Raw genomic sequence first — 19,643 nt, 5'->3', positions numbered from 1 at the left:
TGATGGGGTGAAGGAGTGTTTTCCAACTAATGATACAAACCACTTTTTTTTTTTTTTTAAATAGAAAAAAAAAAAAAGCATTAGCAAACACGTGGTTACTGTTCTGGCAGATTTTAGTAGGCCTACCTATAGTGTGCTCTGAGTGGGTGGTTGTTTACTGATCAAAAGACAGTCTCTGTCATATTCTGGTCTCAGGTCCCTCGTTCAAATGTGTGTCTGAGGGACTTTTCACCTGATTCATCGTCCAGCAGGTGAAAACCATAAGTCTGGTCACTTTATATAGCAGCACACACCTCTCCTCAGCAACACAGGATGAGGAATCATTCCTGGCTGGAGCACAGGACTGAAACTTTTTGCAGTAAAGCTGACACACTGATAAATACACCTGCCTTAGTGCCTTCATTAGCTACTAAGAAAAATGACACAACGGCGCTAGTTTATGGCGTCACACAAAGCTTTCTTTCAGTCAAATAAAGAGCATCAAATGTGTTGAGGATTTCATGCTAAAAAAAATTATACACGTGTGTAGTGACAGTACATGACCCACTCAGTTGTTATAACACACGCTTGCACTAGCATCCGTTGCGATTCGTCTGCTAGGAGATTTATTTATTTTGCGTTGGTCTGCAAAGCTGTCATGTTGTTTCCTTTTATATATACACACCCTCAGAAGTGAAACTAACCGCGTTAGTCATGTTTCCACTTCTTCTTCTAGGGTTTATTGGTTTATACGGTTGGCAAACAAAGCACTGGTGCATTACCGCCACCAACTGGTATGGAGTGTGGACCACAATGTCTACAAGGGCTAGATCAGTGGTCTCAAACTCAATTCCTGGAGGGCCATAGCTCTGTATAGTTTAGCTCCAACTCACACCTGCTTGGAGGTTTCTAGTAATCCTGAAGACCTTAATTAGCTGAATCAGGTGTGTTTGATTAAGAGGTTAAACTGTGCAGAGCTGTGGCCCTCCAGGAATTGAGTTTGAGACCACTGGGGTAGATACATTGTTTAAAAAAAATACTTAAATTAGTTTCTCTATTGGAACAATACATTATAACACATTTTCAACATCTTTTGACTCCTTTCATAATGTTTTATTATTATTATTAGCCTATTGTTATTATTTGCAAGAACAGCATCCACACAGTGTGCTCTTGTTATAAATTGGCTGATATTTCATTAATACATAAAGTATGCACACCACAAACAGTATGCATACTGTATTAGAGCGTGACATTACTTGGAATTCAACATTTATAACATCAAAGAATTAAGTTATTAGTGTTTTTAATGTTATCACATGAACATGCATACATATTATTGTCGCTTGTTTCAGAAAGAAACTTCATATGCACAGATCTTTTACAATATTTCACCAGTTTATTAAAATACTGGAAAATTAGTGTTAATGAAACAAAATCATCATGTCCAGCTCTTAATGATTTATATTTGGCAGATTTTAACTCTGATGTGACAAAACATTTACATGACAAAAATCTGTCATGATGCACTTATAAATATACCTAAATCCTGGTCGCCGTGATTTTGCCAAGTAAGACATGTTCCTGGATCAACATCTTTTGGTGATCCCGGATCAACATTATTATCCAAAAACATAGACCTAACCCAATCCCTACCCCTAAACCTAACCCTACCCATAATGTATCCCTAAAATCGGAAGGAAATGATAGTTGAATAACAAGGGTGTAGAAGCACCTAACTCTGGTTGTAAGGCTAAAACTGACATTTCCTGTAAAGTTATCCCTCAATTCTGATTGGTTGCTTGGAATGTTGTTCCAGGATCAACAAGGATGTTGATTCAGGAACATGTTGCACTTGGTGAAATCACATTGACCCATCTATGTCAAAATAAATGAACATTCAAGTGAAGGCAGATCATCTCTAACACATAGTGTTAATAATCATAAACAGATCAAGAAAACATATTAATTACATCACACTAAACATGCTTCACAAACAGAGATGTAGAAAACATCTGTAATGGATGTTCAACTTTAACGCCACAGATCTCCATCTCAGCTTTAATAAACCTAGACATACTGATGAACATCATGCGCTTGCTGATCTATTACTGGTAAAGTTACTTTGTTTCTTAATTGCTAATCATTTTGAAGCACAATTTTGCTTTCAGTGAGTTTGATCCTATTCTCTCTGTTCTTCTCTTCACTGTATCTTTAAATAAAAGTGTAAAAAATAAATAAATACATTTGTTGCACTGTTGGGGTATGATTCTCCTGTTTGTCTATTTCTGTTTAATATTAAACAAGATTCATAATACGTGATTGGATTTTGTAATGGTGTCGCAACATGAAATACCAGCCACCCAGAAACAGGGCTAATATAGCAAATATGTGATATCAATAAATGTCTTACCACGCAAGAGCAAAAGGCACATTGTCAGAAAAACATGGTACATAATTTCACCACGTTTCCGAAAATAAGTCCAGGGGCCAGTTGCATAAAAGGTCTTAAAAGTTAAAAGTTTAGTCATATAATTTTTTTTCCCTTTTTTTTAATGTTTTTTTTTTTTTTTTTAAATGTGTTTACATAAACTTAGATTAAAACTTAGATTAGTCGAAGTTGAATCCAAAAAAATAAGACTGATTGCCCCTTGGCTAACTGCTAGTTGAACAGACTAGCTCTTAAGACACTGTCATTCATAAGGCAAGGCGCAGGCGTTGTAGACAGAATCTGAGACCAGTTACATAAACTTATCCTCTAGCCTAAGCTGTTTAGCTGTGCCAGAGCACTGACCACTCAAAGTCCCAAACTATCTATACTAGTAGTATTATCCAGCTGCAGAATCTCAGCACCAGCGGTCACAGAAGTGTGGGGCAGGGCTTAGGCTAGTCAAAAGAGTGGTGCTATATACATAATGTTTTCTTTATTTTTTATTTTCTTTATTTTTTAATATGGGTTAATTTCACATGGATTTTGATCGGAACGATATCTACAATATCTACCGATAATAGTTTTAAATAAAGTCACTTTTTTGTTCATAGATGTGTAAAGTTATCAATCCTGCAATACACAGGATAATGTGGACACACAGTGAAGTTACAGAATTCACTTGTAACCTTGATGTAAAGCAAGAATAAGTTCCATTAATTCAACGCAAACAGTGAAGTCACTGTTAAAGGTGCAGACAGACAACTGTGCAGAAAAACAGATTTTAATACATTATAAAAACTCTATAAAGAGATTTGAAACACATCTTAATTTGATACATCCATTTACAAACACTCTTTTTTATCCAGACAAAGTCACAATTAATGTCTTCATAAATAACAAGCAGAGCGTGCAAACAGGTTTTTGATTTAAAACTACAGCAACTACTCAAGTGTTCACTGTTTGAGTGGTTAAATATGCTTATTGTGTTTCAATGTGTCTGTATTAAAGAGTAAATGGTCATATTTCAATTTAAAGTAGCAGTTGTGAAAAAGATCAGATGTCAGTCTTTGGTCCTTTCTAAAGGGGTCATCATATGTCCATTTTATACAAGTTGATATGATTCTTTAGGGTCTTAATGAAATGTCTATAACATACTTTGGTTAAAATTTCTCAATGGTAGTATAAAAAACACCTTCTTTACCCTGTCAGCTCTGTTTTCAGCATGCTGTTCTAGTCCATGTTGCTTTAAATGCTAGTGAGCTCTGCTGACTCCGCCCCTCTCTTCCGTGGAGAGACCTATGGGAGAGACGAGCAGACCATAGATATATGTACTAGATTCCCCCTATTCGACTGCTCCATATATGTTGACGCGTCAGCCATCTCGATCGCATTCACCATAATAATCAATGAATATGTAAGGGATAATCAACGGCTAGCTGTGCATTAAACGATTTGAATGCACGACGTGGAGGCGAAGAACCACCCGACGCGCAGCGGCACCATGGCATAATCAAAAGATATACAAGCCTATAACTTGCTGTTGTAGATGCACACAGTCAATGCTGTTAACTGTTTTTCATGATAAAACACTACAGTCTAGTATAAAATAGTTTATAAAATGTTATAGGGTTAAATTTTATTTCATGATTTAACTGTAGGGATAATGCATTATTTCCTTTATGCCTTTATGAACTGCATATGTGATATTATAAGCTTCCACCAAACATCTCAGCGAGCTTATTCTTTTTGAAATGGGTTTAAAAAATAAACAGCTTTTATTTTTTGGTGCACACATAAAAAATGAAATCTGAGCTCCTTAATTCTTGTTCTTTGTTTGCCAGATTGAATGGATTATTTGAATGAGTGGATGCTATAGTGCAGTGTTATTGTACCACTATATCTACACTAACCCTTGGCAATAATTGTATTGTCATTTGTCACACGGTGAAAATTTGAAATGTGTGACGATTAACAGAGGCCTTACCTGACTAATAAAGGCCATGAGAGACAAACTAGGCCTTGGCCCAAATGACACTTTATGAGCAGTTGCTCTTGTGGACTTACAATGGGCACCATGACACATGTCTGTTAAGTCCACAAGACCATAGGGTGTCCCACATGTCATTTTAGGTTTCAGAGGGTTGCATTAACATGACACTGTTTTATACAAATAATAACAGAAAACTTTGTATGCACAAAGGCTGTTCACTTACACAACAATGGCATGTTGGAGGCCTAAAAAAAAGCAAACTTTTCAAAACAGGTTTTAAAGTGCAAGTTTTGGGATACCGTCATCATATCTGTGTAAAGTATGAAAACATGAATTTGTGAAAACAGTGACGTTATGCCCATGTGTATTACATGTTCAGTCTAAAGGAGCATAGTGTTTCTTTACAAAGTGACATCACCATCCACTGGCCTGGCAGGATAAAACAGAGTTTTTAGTCATTTTTGCCGATCCGTGTGAACAGGGATCATTCTGACAATGTTGTCATCTGTACGCAAACCTTTTCAAAAACCCAATGGAATAAATGTTTCCATTTTTAGTACATAATTGTCTCTGCCAGTAATGGCCAGTAAAGTCAGCAATGACATACATCCAAGTTAATGAGATGAAGGGAGGGCATATAAAAGTGGGCTTAAAGAGGTCATGACATGAGAAATCAAATTTACCTTGATCTTTTGGCATATAAGAGGTCTTTGTACCATTAAAACTTCCTGCAAGTTTCATAGCTTAAAACATCCTCCTCATTATTAACAAAGCATTTATTTAATCAAGCTCCAAAAACGGCTTGTTTTGGATTCGAGGGGCAAAGTGATGTCACCTGGGCGCAGTCATTTGCATAAAAAACGCCTTAAGAGCAAGACATCGACAAATAGTCTTCTTCTCACCATAGGCCCCACCCACTGACATTCAGCCGCTAATGGCTGACACTTGATTACGCTGAAAGCGAGTGTCACGTCGCGTCAAAATCAAACAGAAATTAAAATCACTGCTGCTATCTTGTCTACACAGGATACAGTATACAGATGCACATTCGCTTTCTGACACTGTTCACGCACTTGTGTCTGTCATCAATTGCACAGATGGAATGAACGGAGAACTTTGGCTTTGACGCATTTAACAGCTCGTTCGTGTCTTTGTACAAATATCAGAAGGATCCTAGTGTAGGGAACAAGTGGATTATTAATTTTTAATGGCACCCCGGATCATGTCAGAGGACTGATCGGAGCATTTTGTTTTGTAAACAAGGCACAGTGTCATGGAGAGTTCACAAAGAAACATTTGTTGAAAGATGAAGCGGTACTAGATCTGACTGCATCAAACGTAAGTAAATGATTTCATATTGCTTTGTCTGGAACTGGCCGTTTTATTTTATGTTGTCAAAACACACATGCAATAGCGAGGGGGCGTTGATACTCTTTCCTATGCAATGACGTTAGCCAATCATAACAGTGGCTTCTTCTTCTTCTTAGCGTTTGCATTGCGTGCCCAGCCACAGAACAGCATCTTGTTCAGCCAGGTGTAGAGTCTCGAGTCCGCCGTTGAAATGAGTCAGCGGAAACTTGTTGACAATGTGCTGCGTGGTTTCTGGTTCCCCACAGCTGCAGTTCAGATTAGTGGCTTGGCCCCACCGGACGGTGGCTGATTACTGAAAAGAAGCCTTAAAGGACCCACCCCTTAAAAACAGGTCATTTTAGAGAGAGGTTCAGGATGAGGGTTAAAAATAATCATTTTTTCCACATATTTATTCATTTATTTTTTGTTGTTGGTTTTTTGTGCAAAACACTTGAACATTATACAGTAAGTAAACCTCAAAGAACATTAAAATAATAATTTGTAAAAATCCATGTCATGTCTGTCACAGGACGGGAGAGACGGAGACTAGAATGCTGGCAAATGGTGTTTCCTTTATTTACAAATCACAAAATAAACCAAAACACAAATGAAACCACCCCGAAGGGGAAAAAGCCAGAGCAAACACAACCACTGAAAACAAGACATGCACGGGGCACGGGGCACGTGGCAGACAGAAATCACAGGCATTACCTGGCACAAAAGTGAGACAAATGAGCCCCAAACAGAAAACACAGGAAGCCTAAATAGGGAAAGCAATCAGGAAAACAACTGGGGCAAATGACTCAATAATGAGGTGAGTGGAGTTTGGGGAATTGAATCCGGGAGATAGTGACCTCTGGTGGTGAGAGGGAGAAACGCAGGTCCCGGACTCCTGACAATGACCTCTTTAAATGCAGCCTCAGAGGAAAGTTGCGCAGGGCTCTCAAGTCTCACGCATTCGGCGCCACCTAAATGCCACCTACCAGCCAATCAGAAATTAGGATGTTGTTGTTTCCGTTTAAAGTACGCGATTCTGCCACAAGCGGGTTCGTTACTCAGAAACATGGATGCGAGCGCACATGGAGTGTAAATTGAAAGAGAAAGATCCGATGAATGCTGTAGGTAACCCCTTCATTTTCACTTGCCTGTGAAAAGATAGTGAGAGCTGATCTTGGGGAATATAGCCAAATTCGCGCTAAAGTATTATTAATGCAGTCAAAATAAATAAATAAATAAAAACTCTTCAACTGCTTTGCAACCAGAAGCTTTAACTTAGCTTTGGCTTACTGAAAGGAAAGTACTAGAGATATTATAACAGTTGATGAATCTGATAAAAGACAGACAAATTCATCCAAATAAAATAAATTGTTTTACATATTTAAAAAAGGATCAAAAATACAAATAAATTTGGCCCCAAACATGCCAGAACAGCAGTGCTCAATGTACATACTGTACACACACAGTAGGATTACAGAACTTGTCCTGAACATGTATGTCAAGCTCTGTGTGTGTGTGTGTGTGAGAAAGAGAGAGAGAGAGAGAACACATTTCAGCTTATTAATTTTTTTTTCTGTTGTGTTTGTTGCACATCTTGATGACAGGGGTAGGGGGCTCCCATGTAAAGCACTGAGGCTTCCCCAAATTCAAATTCAGATGCAGTGGGTTTTCCATGGTGGGTTTGAACAAAACCAAAACTAGAAACAGTTTGGCTCTGGATGGAACGCTATTATCATGACAGTGCTTTATGTGGGAGTCCTCTACACCTGTCATCAGGCATCAAAATGTGCAACAAACATTTACAACAGAAAAAAAGAAACATAAGCTGAAATGTGTTCTCTCTCTTAAACACACACACACACAGTTTGACATACATGCTCAGGGTAAGTACTGTAATGTATATGTGTATAGTATATACATTGAGTACTGCTGTTCAGTTGGCTTGTTTGAGGCAAAATTTATTTTTATTTTTGATACATTTGTATTTTTAAATACATAAATCTTTTTATTTTATTAGAATGAATTTGTCTTTCATCAGATTTACCGAATGTTATAACTTCTATTTGTGCTGGTCAATTATGAACAATAGGTAAAATGGAACCGCTAGCAAAAACTTGGGTGCTGCAAATATTTGAGTTGCTCCTCCCCTTTGATTTGCCCCTCCCCCTTGAGTGACTCCTCCCGTTGCGTGGCCCCTCCCCTAATCTCACTCCAAACTTTCGCTATAACTTGAGAGCCCTGGTTGTGAGAGTTCAGGGTGACAAAGTACTGATTCACACATGAGACGATCATTTGAGACCACCTATAGGTGTAACTTTGTAACCAGCAGAATGGGTCACTGAATGAATTAGTGAGCAATTCTTGTGTTATTCATTACATCTTTTACTGCACTTGAGTAATAAACTATTATATTAGACATCTCTACTTAATTACAAGTCTACACATTTAGAATGATACTAAATAAAATTGATAATATTGTGGTTTTATTGAAATCTAGCGGAATAAGTGCTAAAAAAGATTTAATATCTGATTTTACATGAAACATTCTTATTAAATCAACGAATGCTACCTTCGTGAACAGACGTGTTTCTTGACAGTTTTTCAAATGATATCTTTAATGGATTCATTTTATTTGACTGTAAAGTTGCTCTACAGGAGGGAAATCAGACAGCAGGTTCATGACAGCAGGAAAAGAAAAACCCCTAAAAACAGAACATACATTAAACAAATGGCCGTTTAAATGCACAAGCTAAATGTCTACCCAACAGTTCACATCAGATTCAAACCGACCGCAGCAGGTTTCAGTCTGACCCAGAAACTGAGCTGCTCATGCCTCACATCGCACTCTCAAAAAAACCCAAAAAAGGTACAAAAGCTGTCACACGGATGTTACCCTTGTTCTAATACTAACCATGTATGTATTAATATGTACAACCTTTCGTACCAATACGTAACTTTGAGGTACTAATATGGCCTATTTAGGTTCAAAGGCCTAGCTTTTGAAAGGGATAATAACTTAATGATCCATTAGATTTATTTTATCATTAAATTTAGGTTGACTAATCCAATTTTCTACTTGTTCATATTTGCCACAGTCAAATGCTACCTTTCAGAAACCATCAATGTTAATTCTTTTAATAAATGTTTTCCAAATGTTTTTGACCATTAAATTTAAGTCTTATAAGCCAGAATAACATGTATTAGAATATATATATATAAAATGCATGAACTAGTGTGCGTGTTAACTAGTAGGGTGGTCAAACTCTGTCGGGGGAGGATTCACACACCAGCTTCAGTGTTATCAGCAGATAGTCTTATTAGATCAGAGTTTTAGCTGAACAGCTGAAGAAAATGTTTCACGTGCTCCTTTTGTTCTGTTTGTGTTGTCTGATTGGTAAGTTATAAACGCAGTTTTAGACTTCATTTATTTCCATTTCAGAGAAAAAATAAGATGGAAAACGATTCTGTTCGAAATAATTAGAGGATCTGCATTTGCAAATTCACACATATTGTTGCAAGTTCTACTTTAGATTCAGGTCTCTTTTCAGTAAGCCTGCTATGCAACTATTGAGAGTGTCCAGCAGAATTAGCGGTAATTAACTGTATGCAACTCGACATTTTTATTTAACTCTACAAGCAGATAAAACATGTTAAAGATTAAATTACTGATTCACACAAATCTGTCTTTTCATATATGCACTTTTTATTTAGTTTGATGTCTTTGCTGCTGTTAAAAAGTTACAAACTGATCCTGGGCTTTCTAAACCAATTCTGTTTATAAGGTGTGCTTGGTGGTTCAGTGTCAGTGACCGAAGGAGATTCTGTCACTCTATACACCGATCTTACTGAAATACATGAAGACGACAGTATTCTGTGGAAATATGGAGGTAAAAAGTACATTATTGCTGAAATCAGTGCAAAATATAGACACTTCTTTACATATGAGGATGTTCCCGATGGGAGATTCAGAGGCAGACTGAAGCTGGACAGTAAAACTGGATCTCTGACCATCACAAACATCACAACTCAACATGCTGGACTCTATGAAGTAAATGGAGCGAAAGGACCATTAAAAACATTCAGCGTTTCTGTCTATGGTGAGTAGACACATAATTTGCTTGAGCATTGGCATATTATTGTTTTATAAAAATAAAAAAAAATCATTGGTTGAGTAAAAATTAAGCTTAATCCACAGCAATTGTGGCATGATTACCACAAAAATAATTTTGACTCATCAAGAAAAAAAAACAAAAAAACAAATCAAGTGAAGCGCTTACAGTGAAAGTCAATGAATTTGTTTTTTTTAAGACATTAATGTAGAAAAGTGTTAAGCTTATGATTTGACAAAAACAATTATCTTATGTCAAAATCAGTGGATTATTTGAGCTGTAAAGCTATTTACAAAATAAGAATTTAACTTTACTCCGTGCCCAAACAGTATTTTAGTGTTTACAGATTGACCCCATTGACTTCCATTGTAAGCATTTCATGTTAACCTACTTTAAAAAATGTTTTTTATAAGAAAACAAATGGCGAGGCATACAGTGCACAGGATAAATGAGTGCACCCCAACAGATTTCTCAGAAAACATCCATCTTGCTTTTAAATTAATATGGCAAAATTGGAACTATTCTAACAAAGTAATATAAAATCAGGGTGCAAAAATTAGTACACCGCAATGAATTTTACAAAATAAAATTATAATTAACATGAATTCACCAGCAGATGAATCTAATCAAACATCACACATGTGGCCAAAGAATAATTGACAATTAAGAGTGGTATTTAAAAGAGAAAATCCACTCCCATATAATGATGACAAAATGGCACTATACGTGAAAAAGAAATGTCAAGAGAGCTGGGAACGAAAATAAATTCTGTGCACAAAAAATATTAAGAAAATGAATAAAGCACTGCTAATAAGTTTGAATACTGTCGCAAAAGTCAAATTTGGTTTGCAAAGTCAAACTGGGATGAGTGTTTCCCATGACCCCATACAACGCATATTGTTGTCTATGAAGGAAGCCACTGCTTAAGTCCATGCACAAAAAATTTAATAAAATAAGAAAAAAAAAAAAACCTGTCTAGAATATGCCAGGGTTTGACAAAAGCAAAGCATATTGGGAGTCAATACTTTGGAGTGATGAACCATAGATTACAATACACCAAAAATTACATTGTGCATTAGCTGTATCCATATTTCTCTCTATTATCTGATGTTTTCAGCTCGTCTGCCGGTTCCTGTCATCAGCAGTAACTCTTCACAATGTTCTTCATCTTCATCATCACAGCAGAATTGTTCATTGTTGTGTTCAGTGGTGAATGTGGGTCATGTGACTCTCTCCTGGTACAAAGGAAACAGTTTATTGTCCAGCATCAGTGTGTCTGATCTCAGCATCAGTCTCTCTCTACCTCTGGAGGTGGAATATCAGGATAAAAACACCTACAGCTGTGTGCTCAACAATCCCATCAGCAACCAGACGAGACACGCGGACATCAAACAACTCTGTCACACATGTGCAGGTATGGTGATATTAATATTGATTTATTCTCGGTTATACAGTGTTGATTGACAGATTCACTCACAATATTGGCTCATTTTGTCCATTTCCGATGAAGGCCTGCTTTTACCTAACATATTGGTGATCTCAGCTGCTGCCTCTGGTTTTCTGTTGATTGTAGCTGCAGTCATTGGGATCTTCTGCATCTGCAAGGAAAGTAGAAAAACAGGTCAGGAGTGCAAGCAATTATGATACTGATCTTTTTAAGATGCAAATATTGAAAACGTTCTTGTTTTAACACATCTGTGGTTACCATTAATGCAGTCCAGAGACAGAAGGAAGACAGAAGTGATTCAGCATTGCGTAAACCAAAAACACGACAAAAGGTAAGATGTTGCAAGTTGTTGCAGTCAGTTAGTGTGTTTGAAGTTTGCAGCATCAGACGGTCAGCGAACAGACGTGGGTGGTTTATAAACTCAACTGTCATCATTATTACCTTTAGTAGGGACTAACAAAAAAGGATAGTTTAAGTAAATGCTACAGTAGATTCACTAAATTTGTGTATTGTTTGCACCTCGTGTGTCTATTTTCATTTTGCAGAAAAAAAAATCAATTAGCACATAGAAAACGTTTTTTAATAATATTTTATCATTGATAAATAATTATACATTATACGTTTAACATTATAATGTTATCTAAAGCACCATTAGCATTCATCCCATGTTTTTCCCTAAAATAATAGTAAACTATGACCTTCTGTCACTAATATTCTGACTTTTCTATTTTTACTTTGGTCATACACAAGCCAAGTGACATTCTACCAACAGTGGTGCAAAACACAAAATTGCGCTTTAAAAAAATACCACCAAAAATAGTTTTCTCAACTATTTAATCTCAAATATGCTTAGAACTATGCTGAAACAACTCGGCATGCTGACATTTGACACAGCACTTTTTGAGCAATTTGTGGATTTATTTTGAAACAATGTAGAGTCTTTTTTTAATGCAAAGACATCTGCTTAGATAAGAGAGCCAATGAAAACCAACACATGCGAATAAATTACATTCGTTACGCTTTTTAAGGGGCATGTTTTATACTATTAGATTTTCACTGGAAAGAAAGTAGGACACAAAGTTTTTACTCATGTTATATATGTGCCGAATTCTGTTGTCGAGCTGCAGCTGCTCTGCGGTTCTTCATTGCTCTGAGCTCAAATGCAGCTTTAGCAGTCATTGGTTTCTTTGTAGACGTGCTGCAACTTCAACTTCGCTGTTGCCTTTGTGTGAAATGGCAAACCTTCAGAACTCACTCTGTTTGATGATTTAACTACTTAAAAAGTCATGATTGATGTCATTTCCACTTGCTGCTCCATGTTAACATCTGTTCTGTAGTAGTCTTTCAAAACAAAGCAAATCAGTATTTGTAGATTAAGATTCGGACTAATAAGGTGTTATTAAGAGAGTAACAAGGTTATTCAGAGAAAGATCTTATATTAACTGTGTTTCCTTTCAGAAATCGAAGGAGGAGGCTGTGTATGAAAATGTTCCCAAAAAACGATGAACAGGTCACTTTTGGTTCGGTTCGCATTAGGATGTATCAGTTTGGTGTTCACTCTTTGTGTCGTATCTTTTAGTGTTATTGTGATGGCAGAAATTTTGTTTTCATTTAGTGGTTTATCAGTAGAGCATACACAAAATGTTCTATTTTTAGTTTATCATATGGAAATGTACCTAGTGTTCATTATTATGTAGGGTTTGATACATAAATATAATTTTAATTTAGCTCAAAGGGAATCATTTATGATTTTATAGGTAACTTGAACAGAATCACTGTTCTGCGGCTGATCACTGAGTCGGCAGCGATTCACTGAACGAGCCGTATAACATCAACTCTGCACTGGATATTAAAATCCAAAATATAGTGAACACACTATTAATAAGCACAGTAACAAGATTGGCAGATTAAGACATTAACTTGTAAGCACAAAACACAAGATACTTCTCTTTTGAATATAAATAAGACTTACTAATTACCTAAGACAAACTAATCTAACATGAACACACGCATTCACACATTCACACGTTGCAGAAAGAGAGAAAGGATGAGTTTAGAGAATGAGAATGTGAAATCCCAAGTTTATAGCAATATGTGCTATTGCATAGACCTGAACAAACCATCAATCACGTAATTAACCCTCGCATTGAGTTTCTCAATGAGGCTAAAATTTATATTAAATGCACCAGTTCAGTTAGAATCTGGAGTTGTTTTACTTGCGTTGCCTTGTGTTACAGGGATTCCCTTCTGTCTTCGTCGTCGTTGCAGGAAAGGGTTTTCCCGAGTTGGTGATTGGCTGGAAGTTCAGTAGTCTTTGAAGTGATGTCTTGGGAAGCCAATGGTTGGGCGTTGGCTGAGGATGCGGAGTCAGTTGCTGGTTGAAGTTTGAAGCGGGTGCAGTCGGAGCTGGACTTTGCGGCAAACTTAACTTTTGAACACGAGACTCAACGGAAAGAAAAGAAACTAAAGTAAAAGAATAAAATGAGTAACGAGACTAGGTGGTTTTTCCTCTCATCGTGGTGTTAAGTAGCAACTGGCCTGTAGGCCAGAGCACGCTCAAAGAGCGCTAAAACAGCGTCAAAACGCGGTGACGAGAAGAAGAAGAGGAGAAGGGAAGAAGGGGCAGATTTGATGGTGTCCTGAGGTTTTAAACTCGGCTTTTGGACACATCCCATCTGGTGTCTTGACCAATTAGATAGACTATTATCTTAGCTAGGGTTGTTCCTTCCATGATAAATCAGCATGTTATCAGTCACATGGTCTGAATTTTACACACTCTTGCAAAGTATAATTTCGGATGTGATTTCTATAACCAGAATATGATACATTTGACAAAGAATCAGTTGGAAGAAACGTTTCAAGCTAGAATTGTCAAGCTCATACATACCAAACACGAATAAACCTTAAAGTCATTCAATAGTTATTAAAAAGACACATAATATGTGCTTAAAACATGATAATCTAATGTGTGGGTTACATACATAATATAGTGTTATGCCTAGAAATGTCCTTTTAGGATGATTTTACGTGCATATGAAAAAGAAAGTCTCTGTATAGTTCTGTGGAGACCAAAAGACATGTTCTTTGGACAAAGGAATTTCAGTCTCAGCCTTTGTCTTGTATGTGTGGGGGAAAAGTCAATCTAAAGAAGCTTGTGATTTCTCTTGTGGAACACATGTGATGGCCATCTCTTTGACCATTAATCTTGACTATTTACCCCAAATTTGACGATCTCCTTCCTGCGTTGGACTTATCAATAAATGTTCTTTTGTCTTAATGTTGCGAGCTGTTCTGTGAAAGAGGCTTGTTGGTTAGGCTTGCTCCAGAAGTCGGAGATAGGAATCTTCTGACGTTGTCCTGTTCTCCTGGAATTTCAGCTCCTCATGTTTCGATGTCCTGATCGAATCTTAGTTTTGTCTGACTCGTTCTGATGCTACAATTAAATATACATTTCAACCTTAAATATGCTCCTTTGTCATTCATTTAGTGTTGTTTTATTCTTTTGCAAAATGTTATTTACAGTACCGCACATAATAAGCTCTCCTGGATACTTGGGCAGATGTTACACAAGCACATCAACGCTCTCTAGTGTCCAAAGCAGAAAATCACATTTTAATAATTGCACCCAACTTAGAAAGGCTGTGCTGGTCTCAAAGCCAGTTTTGGCAAAGACAGCATTGATCTGGATTGAAATTGTATTTTACAGTAACATTTCTAAAAGGAAAATGCAGTGGATGACTATTTTATACTTCATAACGCTCTTTATGATTCTCTAGTTGATAAAGTCTGTTTGTGATGGTCAGAGATTCAGTCTGATTGTCCAGTTCTAAAAAAAAAAAAAAACTTGTAAAAAGAAGTGTTAAATATGATCATTGTGTTTCTATTGTTTTTCTGTCTCTGTGTCAAATACAGTTTCTCCTCAAGTGTCTGTATTAAGCTGTTCATGGTAGCAGAACAGGAGGAAACTCTTCACGTACAAACTATGAATGCCCATTTGCATGTACAAGCTGCTTGTCCACCCAACAGATCAAACCACATTTCTCAAGAAATCAAACCACAGCAGGTTTCAGTTTGACTCAGACGATGAACGTCAGTAAACTGGTACTGTGAGATCATACACTATTTTAACTCTGTACTTTTCCCCATCAGCTATAACTGAGTCCTGAATGAATGCATACGACCTTTTTAAATCACAAGGCTCTGTTTTACCATGACATGTAGTTTTGATATTACATATATATATAACATTCATATGCGCATGTGAGTTTGCATTAGGGAGGGTCAAACTCTGTCGGGGGAGGATTCACATTAGTTCTGTTGTGCTTGTTAAGATCAGTTGTGCTTTCATTGATAGTCTTATTAGATCAGACTTTTCACTGAACAGCTGAAAATGTTTCACATTTTGTTCTGTTTGTGCTGTTGGCATCTGATCAGTAAGTTGTAAACATATTTCTGTCATTTATTCACATTTCAGAGTAATAAGATCCTAGAAGATTTAAGCGTGTACTTTCAAGCTGTAATTAAAGGTTACAAACTGATTTCAGGCTCTCTAAACCAACAAGAGTATTAATCTGTGTAAAATATGTTTGTTCATCAGGTGTGTTTGGTGAGACAGTGCCAGTGATGGAGGGAGAATCAGTCACTCTAAACACTGATCTTATTGAAATACGTGAAGGTGATGACATATTGTGGAAATATGGAGCTGGAAAGTCTCTGATAGCTAAAATCAACAGAGCTTATGGAATCTTCTCCACATCTGATAGTCCTGATGGGAGATTCAGAGACAGACTGAAGCTGGACAATCAAACTGGATCTCTGACCATCACAAACATCACAACTCAACATGCTGGACACTATAAAGTAAAGATAAGGAGAGCTATAACATCATCAAAAAAATTCAGTGCTTCTGTCTATGGTGAGTAGAAATGTCATTTTTGTCCTGTGCTTATTTTATTTACATAATGAAATGCCTAATTATGTTATAGCTTGAGATGACAGACACAATCACTACTTATTATCACAATAAACACTCACATGTTCAGATATGGCAGCACTGATATGTGTGTTCATTTACTGACCTGATCTCTTTTGTGGTAGACCAACACATTTCTCACACTAATGACCGTCTCTCTTTAGCCGTTACGGTGCTGCTACCACAGACTGTTTCACATTATTCTCCACATCCTCCAGTCTCACTCTGTCGGATAGTGTTGATCTGTGCTGTTGCTACTGCTGCTGGATCTCTGTTGTTGTTTGTTGCTGCAGTCGGGATGTACTGCCTCTGCAAGAATTGTAGAAAAAGAGGTTAGGAATTCAATTATTAACTACAATTAATGCATTTGAATCCGATATACAGAATTCTACATATGTAAGCTCTGTTGCGTTTAACTCATCTGAATTATTGTTCATGTAGTCACGACACAGGAGGAAGACAAAACGGATTCAGAATTGTGTAAACCAACAATACAAAACATGGTAAGATCATTCATGATTGAGTTGCAGTCAGTTAGTCTGACTAAAGCTGATTTGCAACAATGGCTATGTAGACACGTTGCTCCTCCTTCTCTAATTGCGCTATTTTATTTACCACACACACAGAAAAAAATAGTTTAACCAACTTGGAAATAGGCTATACGTGAGCACCTGAACACTGCGGAAGGATGGCATTTGGCCCAGCGTTCTAAAGTGCAAGATGTGAATCTGTTTGTAAACAACAATGTATGTTCTCTCTTAAAGGGATAGTTCACCCAAAAATGAAAATTCTGTCATTAATTACTCACCCTCATGTCGTTTAAAACCTGTAAGACCTTTGTTCGTCTTTGGAACACAAATTAAGATATTTTTGATGAAATCCGAGAGCTTTCTGACCCTGAATAGACAGCAAAGCAACTACCATGTTCAAGGCCCAGAAAGGTAGTAAAGACATTGTTAAAATAGTCCATGTGTCATCAGTGTGACCTGATGACCTGTGACCTGTTTTGTGCACAAAGAAAACAAAAAATAATAACTTTATTTAACATTACGGTTGAACCACTGATGTCACATGGACTATTTTAACAATGTCCTTACTATCTTTCTGGGCCTTGAACTTTTCAGTTGCATTGCTGTCTATTGAGGTTCAGAAAGCTCTTGGATTTGAACAAAACATCTTAATTAGTGTTCCAAAGACGAACGAAGGTCTTACGGGTTTGGAACGACATGAGGGTGAGTAATTAATGACAGAATTTTAATTTTTGGGTGAACTATCCCTTTAACACACAGCAAGTTCATTCACATAGCGATAAGCGACTTCATTCATTTGAGTTACCAATTTCCGCTGATACAGCCTAGTCCAAACATTAAATCATTTAATAAAATACATATAATCATTTAAAACTTTTAAAACCATGACGTGTTTTGCTCTATCAAGCTCAACCTGTGCTATGAAAAGCAAGGCTATTTCTACACCGGATGTTTGTGGTGTGTCATTATTTGATGGCTAGATCACTGCCAGTTTATAGTGGTCTAGTGCAGAGGATCCCAAACTTTTTCCAGGAGAACCCTATTTTAATATTTAAATATCTTTGTAGTTGCACTGTACCGTTCTCAATGCAAAAGCTGTCATGACAAACCTTCAGAACTTACACCTTTAATGTTATTGCAGCTGACGAGTTGGTAAAGAAAATAATTAAATTTTATATTTCTGTTCCTCTGCCTTAATAAAGCCCCAAATCTGCTAAGTTTCAAACTCTCACAGCTGTGCATCTGTTTGCTCATTCAACTGTTTAAAAAGTAATGCGATGCATATGACTTTAATGTAGGCTGTGATGTCATTTCCTTGAGCTGCTCTTTGTGTGCGTCTGTGTTGGTGCTACAGTTCTACACTGGGAAATAATCACAGACATTTAGCTAAACATTCAGTTAAAGAAATTATGAAAGAAAACTTTTTTTTTTTTTTTTATGTTCAACATAGTGGAGCAATTAATTTCCACTCTGAGTAATTTTGAAGCAAAATTAAATTAGCTTTAAACTGTCACATTTGCAGGTTCCTGATTGAGTTTGTGTTTTGTTACAGAAATAAAAGATGGATGCTGTGCATGAAAATGTTCCCAAAAAACAGTGTGTAGGTGTGAGTTTGTCTTATTTTTAGATCATTGGTTTTACGCCCTTGTTTCTTGAACAGATTGAAAATAAGATGCAATGTTCATACCTTTGAAAATAAAGTTGGATATTCTAATCCATTTCTTGTACGTTTCTTTGGTCAAAAACAATAAAAATTAAGAAAGAAAAGGAAATTACTATTTAATAGGTTACATTTTCAATAAGACGTTTGCAGTTGAGTTGCAAAGGTGTTTTTATGCACGTTTGGTCTGATATATATATATATTATTTTATTTATGTATTTATTTATTATTTTAAGGGGAGACACTACAGGCAAAAACACTGTTTTTTTATGCACCTGTCAATTTTGAGATTTTGGGCTTTTGGTTTTCATAAAGTGTTTTTCAGACTAGTAGAACGAAAACATCCAAAAGACACTGTTAAGTGTTTCTTTTATAGCACTTTATCTATTTGTGTCAATAGATTTCAATTACAATACATATTTTTAAAGGCCGTTTTCTCAAAATGAGTTTTTTCTCCTACACTGAGCCATTAATCTCCACTTCAGTAGCACTTACACACACCAAACTTTACATTTTTATTTTTTATTGCAGTCAGTTAGTCTGACTAAAGCTGATTTGCAACAATGGCTATGTAGACACGTTGCTCCTCCTTCTCTAATTGCGCTATTTTATTTACCACACACACAGAAAAAAATAGTTTAACCAACTTGGAAATAGGCTATACGTGAGCACCTGAACACTGCGGAAGGATGGCATTTGGCCCAGCGTTCTAAAGTGCAAGATGTGAATCTGTTTGTAAACAACAATGTATGTTCTCTCTTAAAGGGATAGTTCACCCAAAAATGAAAATTCTGTCATTAATTACTCACCCTCATGTCGTTTAAAACCTGTAAGACCTTTGTTCGTCTTTGGAACACAAATTAAGATATTTTTGATGAAATCCGAGAGCTTTCTGACCCTGAATAGACAGCAAAGCAACTACCATGTTCAAGGCCCAGAAAGGTAGTAAAGACATTGTTAAAATAGTCCATGTGTCATCAGTGTGACCTGATGACCTGTGACCTGTTTTGTGCACAAAGAAAACAAAAAATAATAACTTTATTTAACATTACGGTTGAACCACTGATGTCACATGGACTATTTTAACAATGTCCTTACTATCTTTCTGGGCCTTGAACTTTTCAGTTGCATTGCTGTCTATTGAGGTTCAGAAAGCTCTTGGATTTGAACAAAACAT

At 36.6% G+C, this 19,643-nt stretch overlaps 2 protein-coding genes across 4 annotated transcripts; both read left to right on the top strand.

Annotated features, from left to right (window-relative positions):
- Positions 1-8,828: 8,828 nt before the first annotated feature.
- On the top strand, positions 8,829-14,625 carry LOC131531346 (SLAM family member 5-like). The gene is made up of 6 exons (XM_058762049.1): positions 8,829-9,141; positions 9,530-9,844; positions 10,974-11,270; positions 11,367-11,477; positions 11,573-11,634; positions 12,762-14,625. The coding sequence occupies exons 1-6, from the start codon at positions 9,099-9,101 to the stop codon at positions 12,807-12,809; spliced, it is 876 nt and encodes a 291-aa protein (XP_058618032.1). The 5' UTR covers positions 8,829-9,098; the 3' UTR covers positions 12,810-14,625.
- LOC131531355 (uncharacterized) lies at positions 14,618-18,450 on the top strand. 3 transcript variants are annotated; one of them, XM_058762064.1, is made up of 5 exons: positions 14,618-15,736; positions 15,901-16,218; positions 16,440-16,607; positions 16,717-16,778; positions 18,358-18,450. In XM_058762064.1, the coding sequence occupies exons 1-5, from the start codon at positions 15,694-15,696 to the stop codon at positions 18,361-18,363; spliced, it is 597 nt and encodes a 198-aa protein (XP_058618047.1). In that variant the 5' UTR covers positions 14,618-15,693; the 3' UTR covers positions 18,364-18,450. The 3 variants fall into 3 exon arrangements, with proteins under 3 accessions (XP_058618047.1, XP_058618046.1, XP_058618045.1); XM_058762063.1 differs by lacking the exon at positions 18,358-18,450 and having other exon boundaries at positions 14,618-15,404; positions 16,717-16,916; XM_058762062.1 differs by lacking the exon at positions 18,358-18,450 and having other exon boundaries at positions 16,717-16,916.
- Positions 18,451-19,643: the final 1,193 nt, after the last annotated feature.

This window comes from Onychostoma macrolepis, chromosome 22 (genome assembly GCF_012432095.1).
Source record: "Onychostoma macrolepis isolate SWU-2019 chromosome 22, ASM1243209v1, whole genome shotgun sequence".
Classification (NCBI taxonomy): domain Eukaryota; kingdom Metazoa; phylum Chordata; class Actinopteri; order Cypriniformes; family Cyprinidae; genus Onychostoma; species Onychostoma macrolepis.
Note: the sequence above shows the minus strand (reverse complement) of the source record. Positions and strands in the feature narration are given on the sequence as shown.

What these genes read in the sequence shown, in the direction of transcription:
- LOC131531346 (XM_058762049.1), top strand. Translation starts at nt 9,099, where the DNA reads ATGTTTCACGTGCTCCTTTTGTTCTGTTTGTGTTGTCTGATTG. An exon ending in CTGTTTGTGTTGTCTGATTG is followed by an intron (nt 9,142 to 9,529) that starts GTAAGTTATAAA and finishes TCTGTTTATAAG; the next exon opens with GTGTGCTTGGTGGTTCAGTG. An exon ending in ACTCTGTCACACATGTGCAG is followed by an intron (nt 11,271 to 11,366) that starts GTATGGTGATAT and finishes TTTCCGATGAAG; the next exon opens with GCCTGCTTTTACCTAACATA.
- LOC131531355 (XM_058762062.1), top strand. Translation starts at nt 15,694, where the DNA reads ATGTTTCACATTTTGTTCTGTTTGTGCTGTTGGCATCTGATCA. An exon ending in ATTCAGTGCTTCTGTCTATG is followed by an intron (nt 16,219 to 16,439) that starts GTGAGTAGAAAT and finishes GTCTCTCTTTAG; the next exon opens with CCGTTACGGTGCTGCTACCA. An exon ending in CAAGAATTGTAGAAAAAGAG is followed by an intron (nt 16,608 to 16,716) that starts GTTAGGAATTCA and finishes TTGTTCATGTAG; the next exon opens with TCACGACACAGGAGGAAGAC.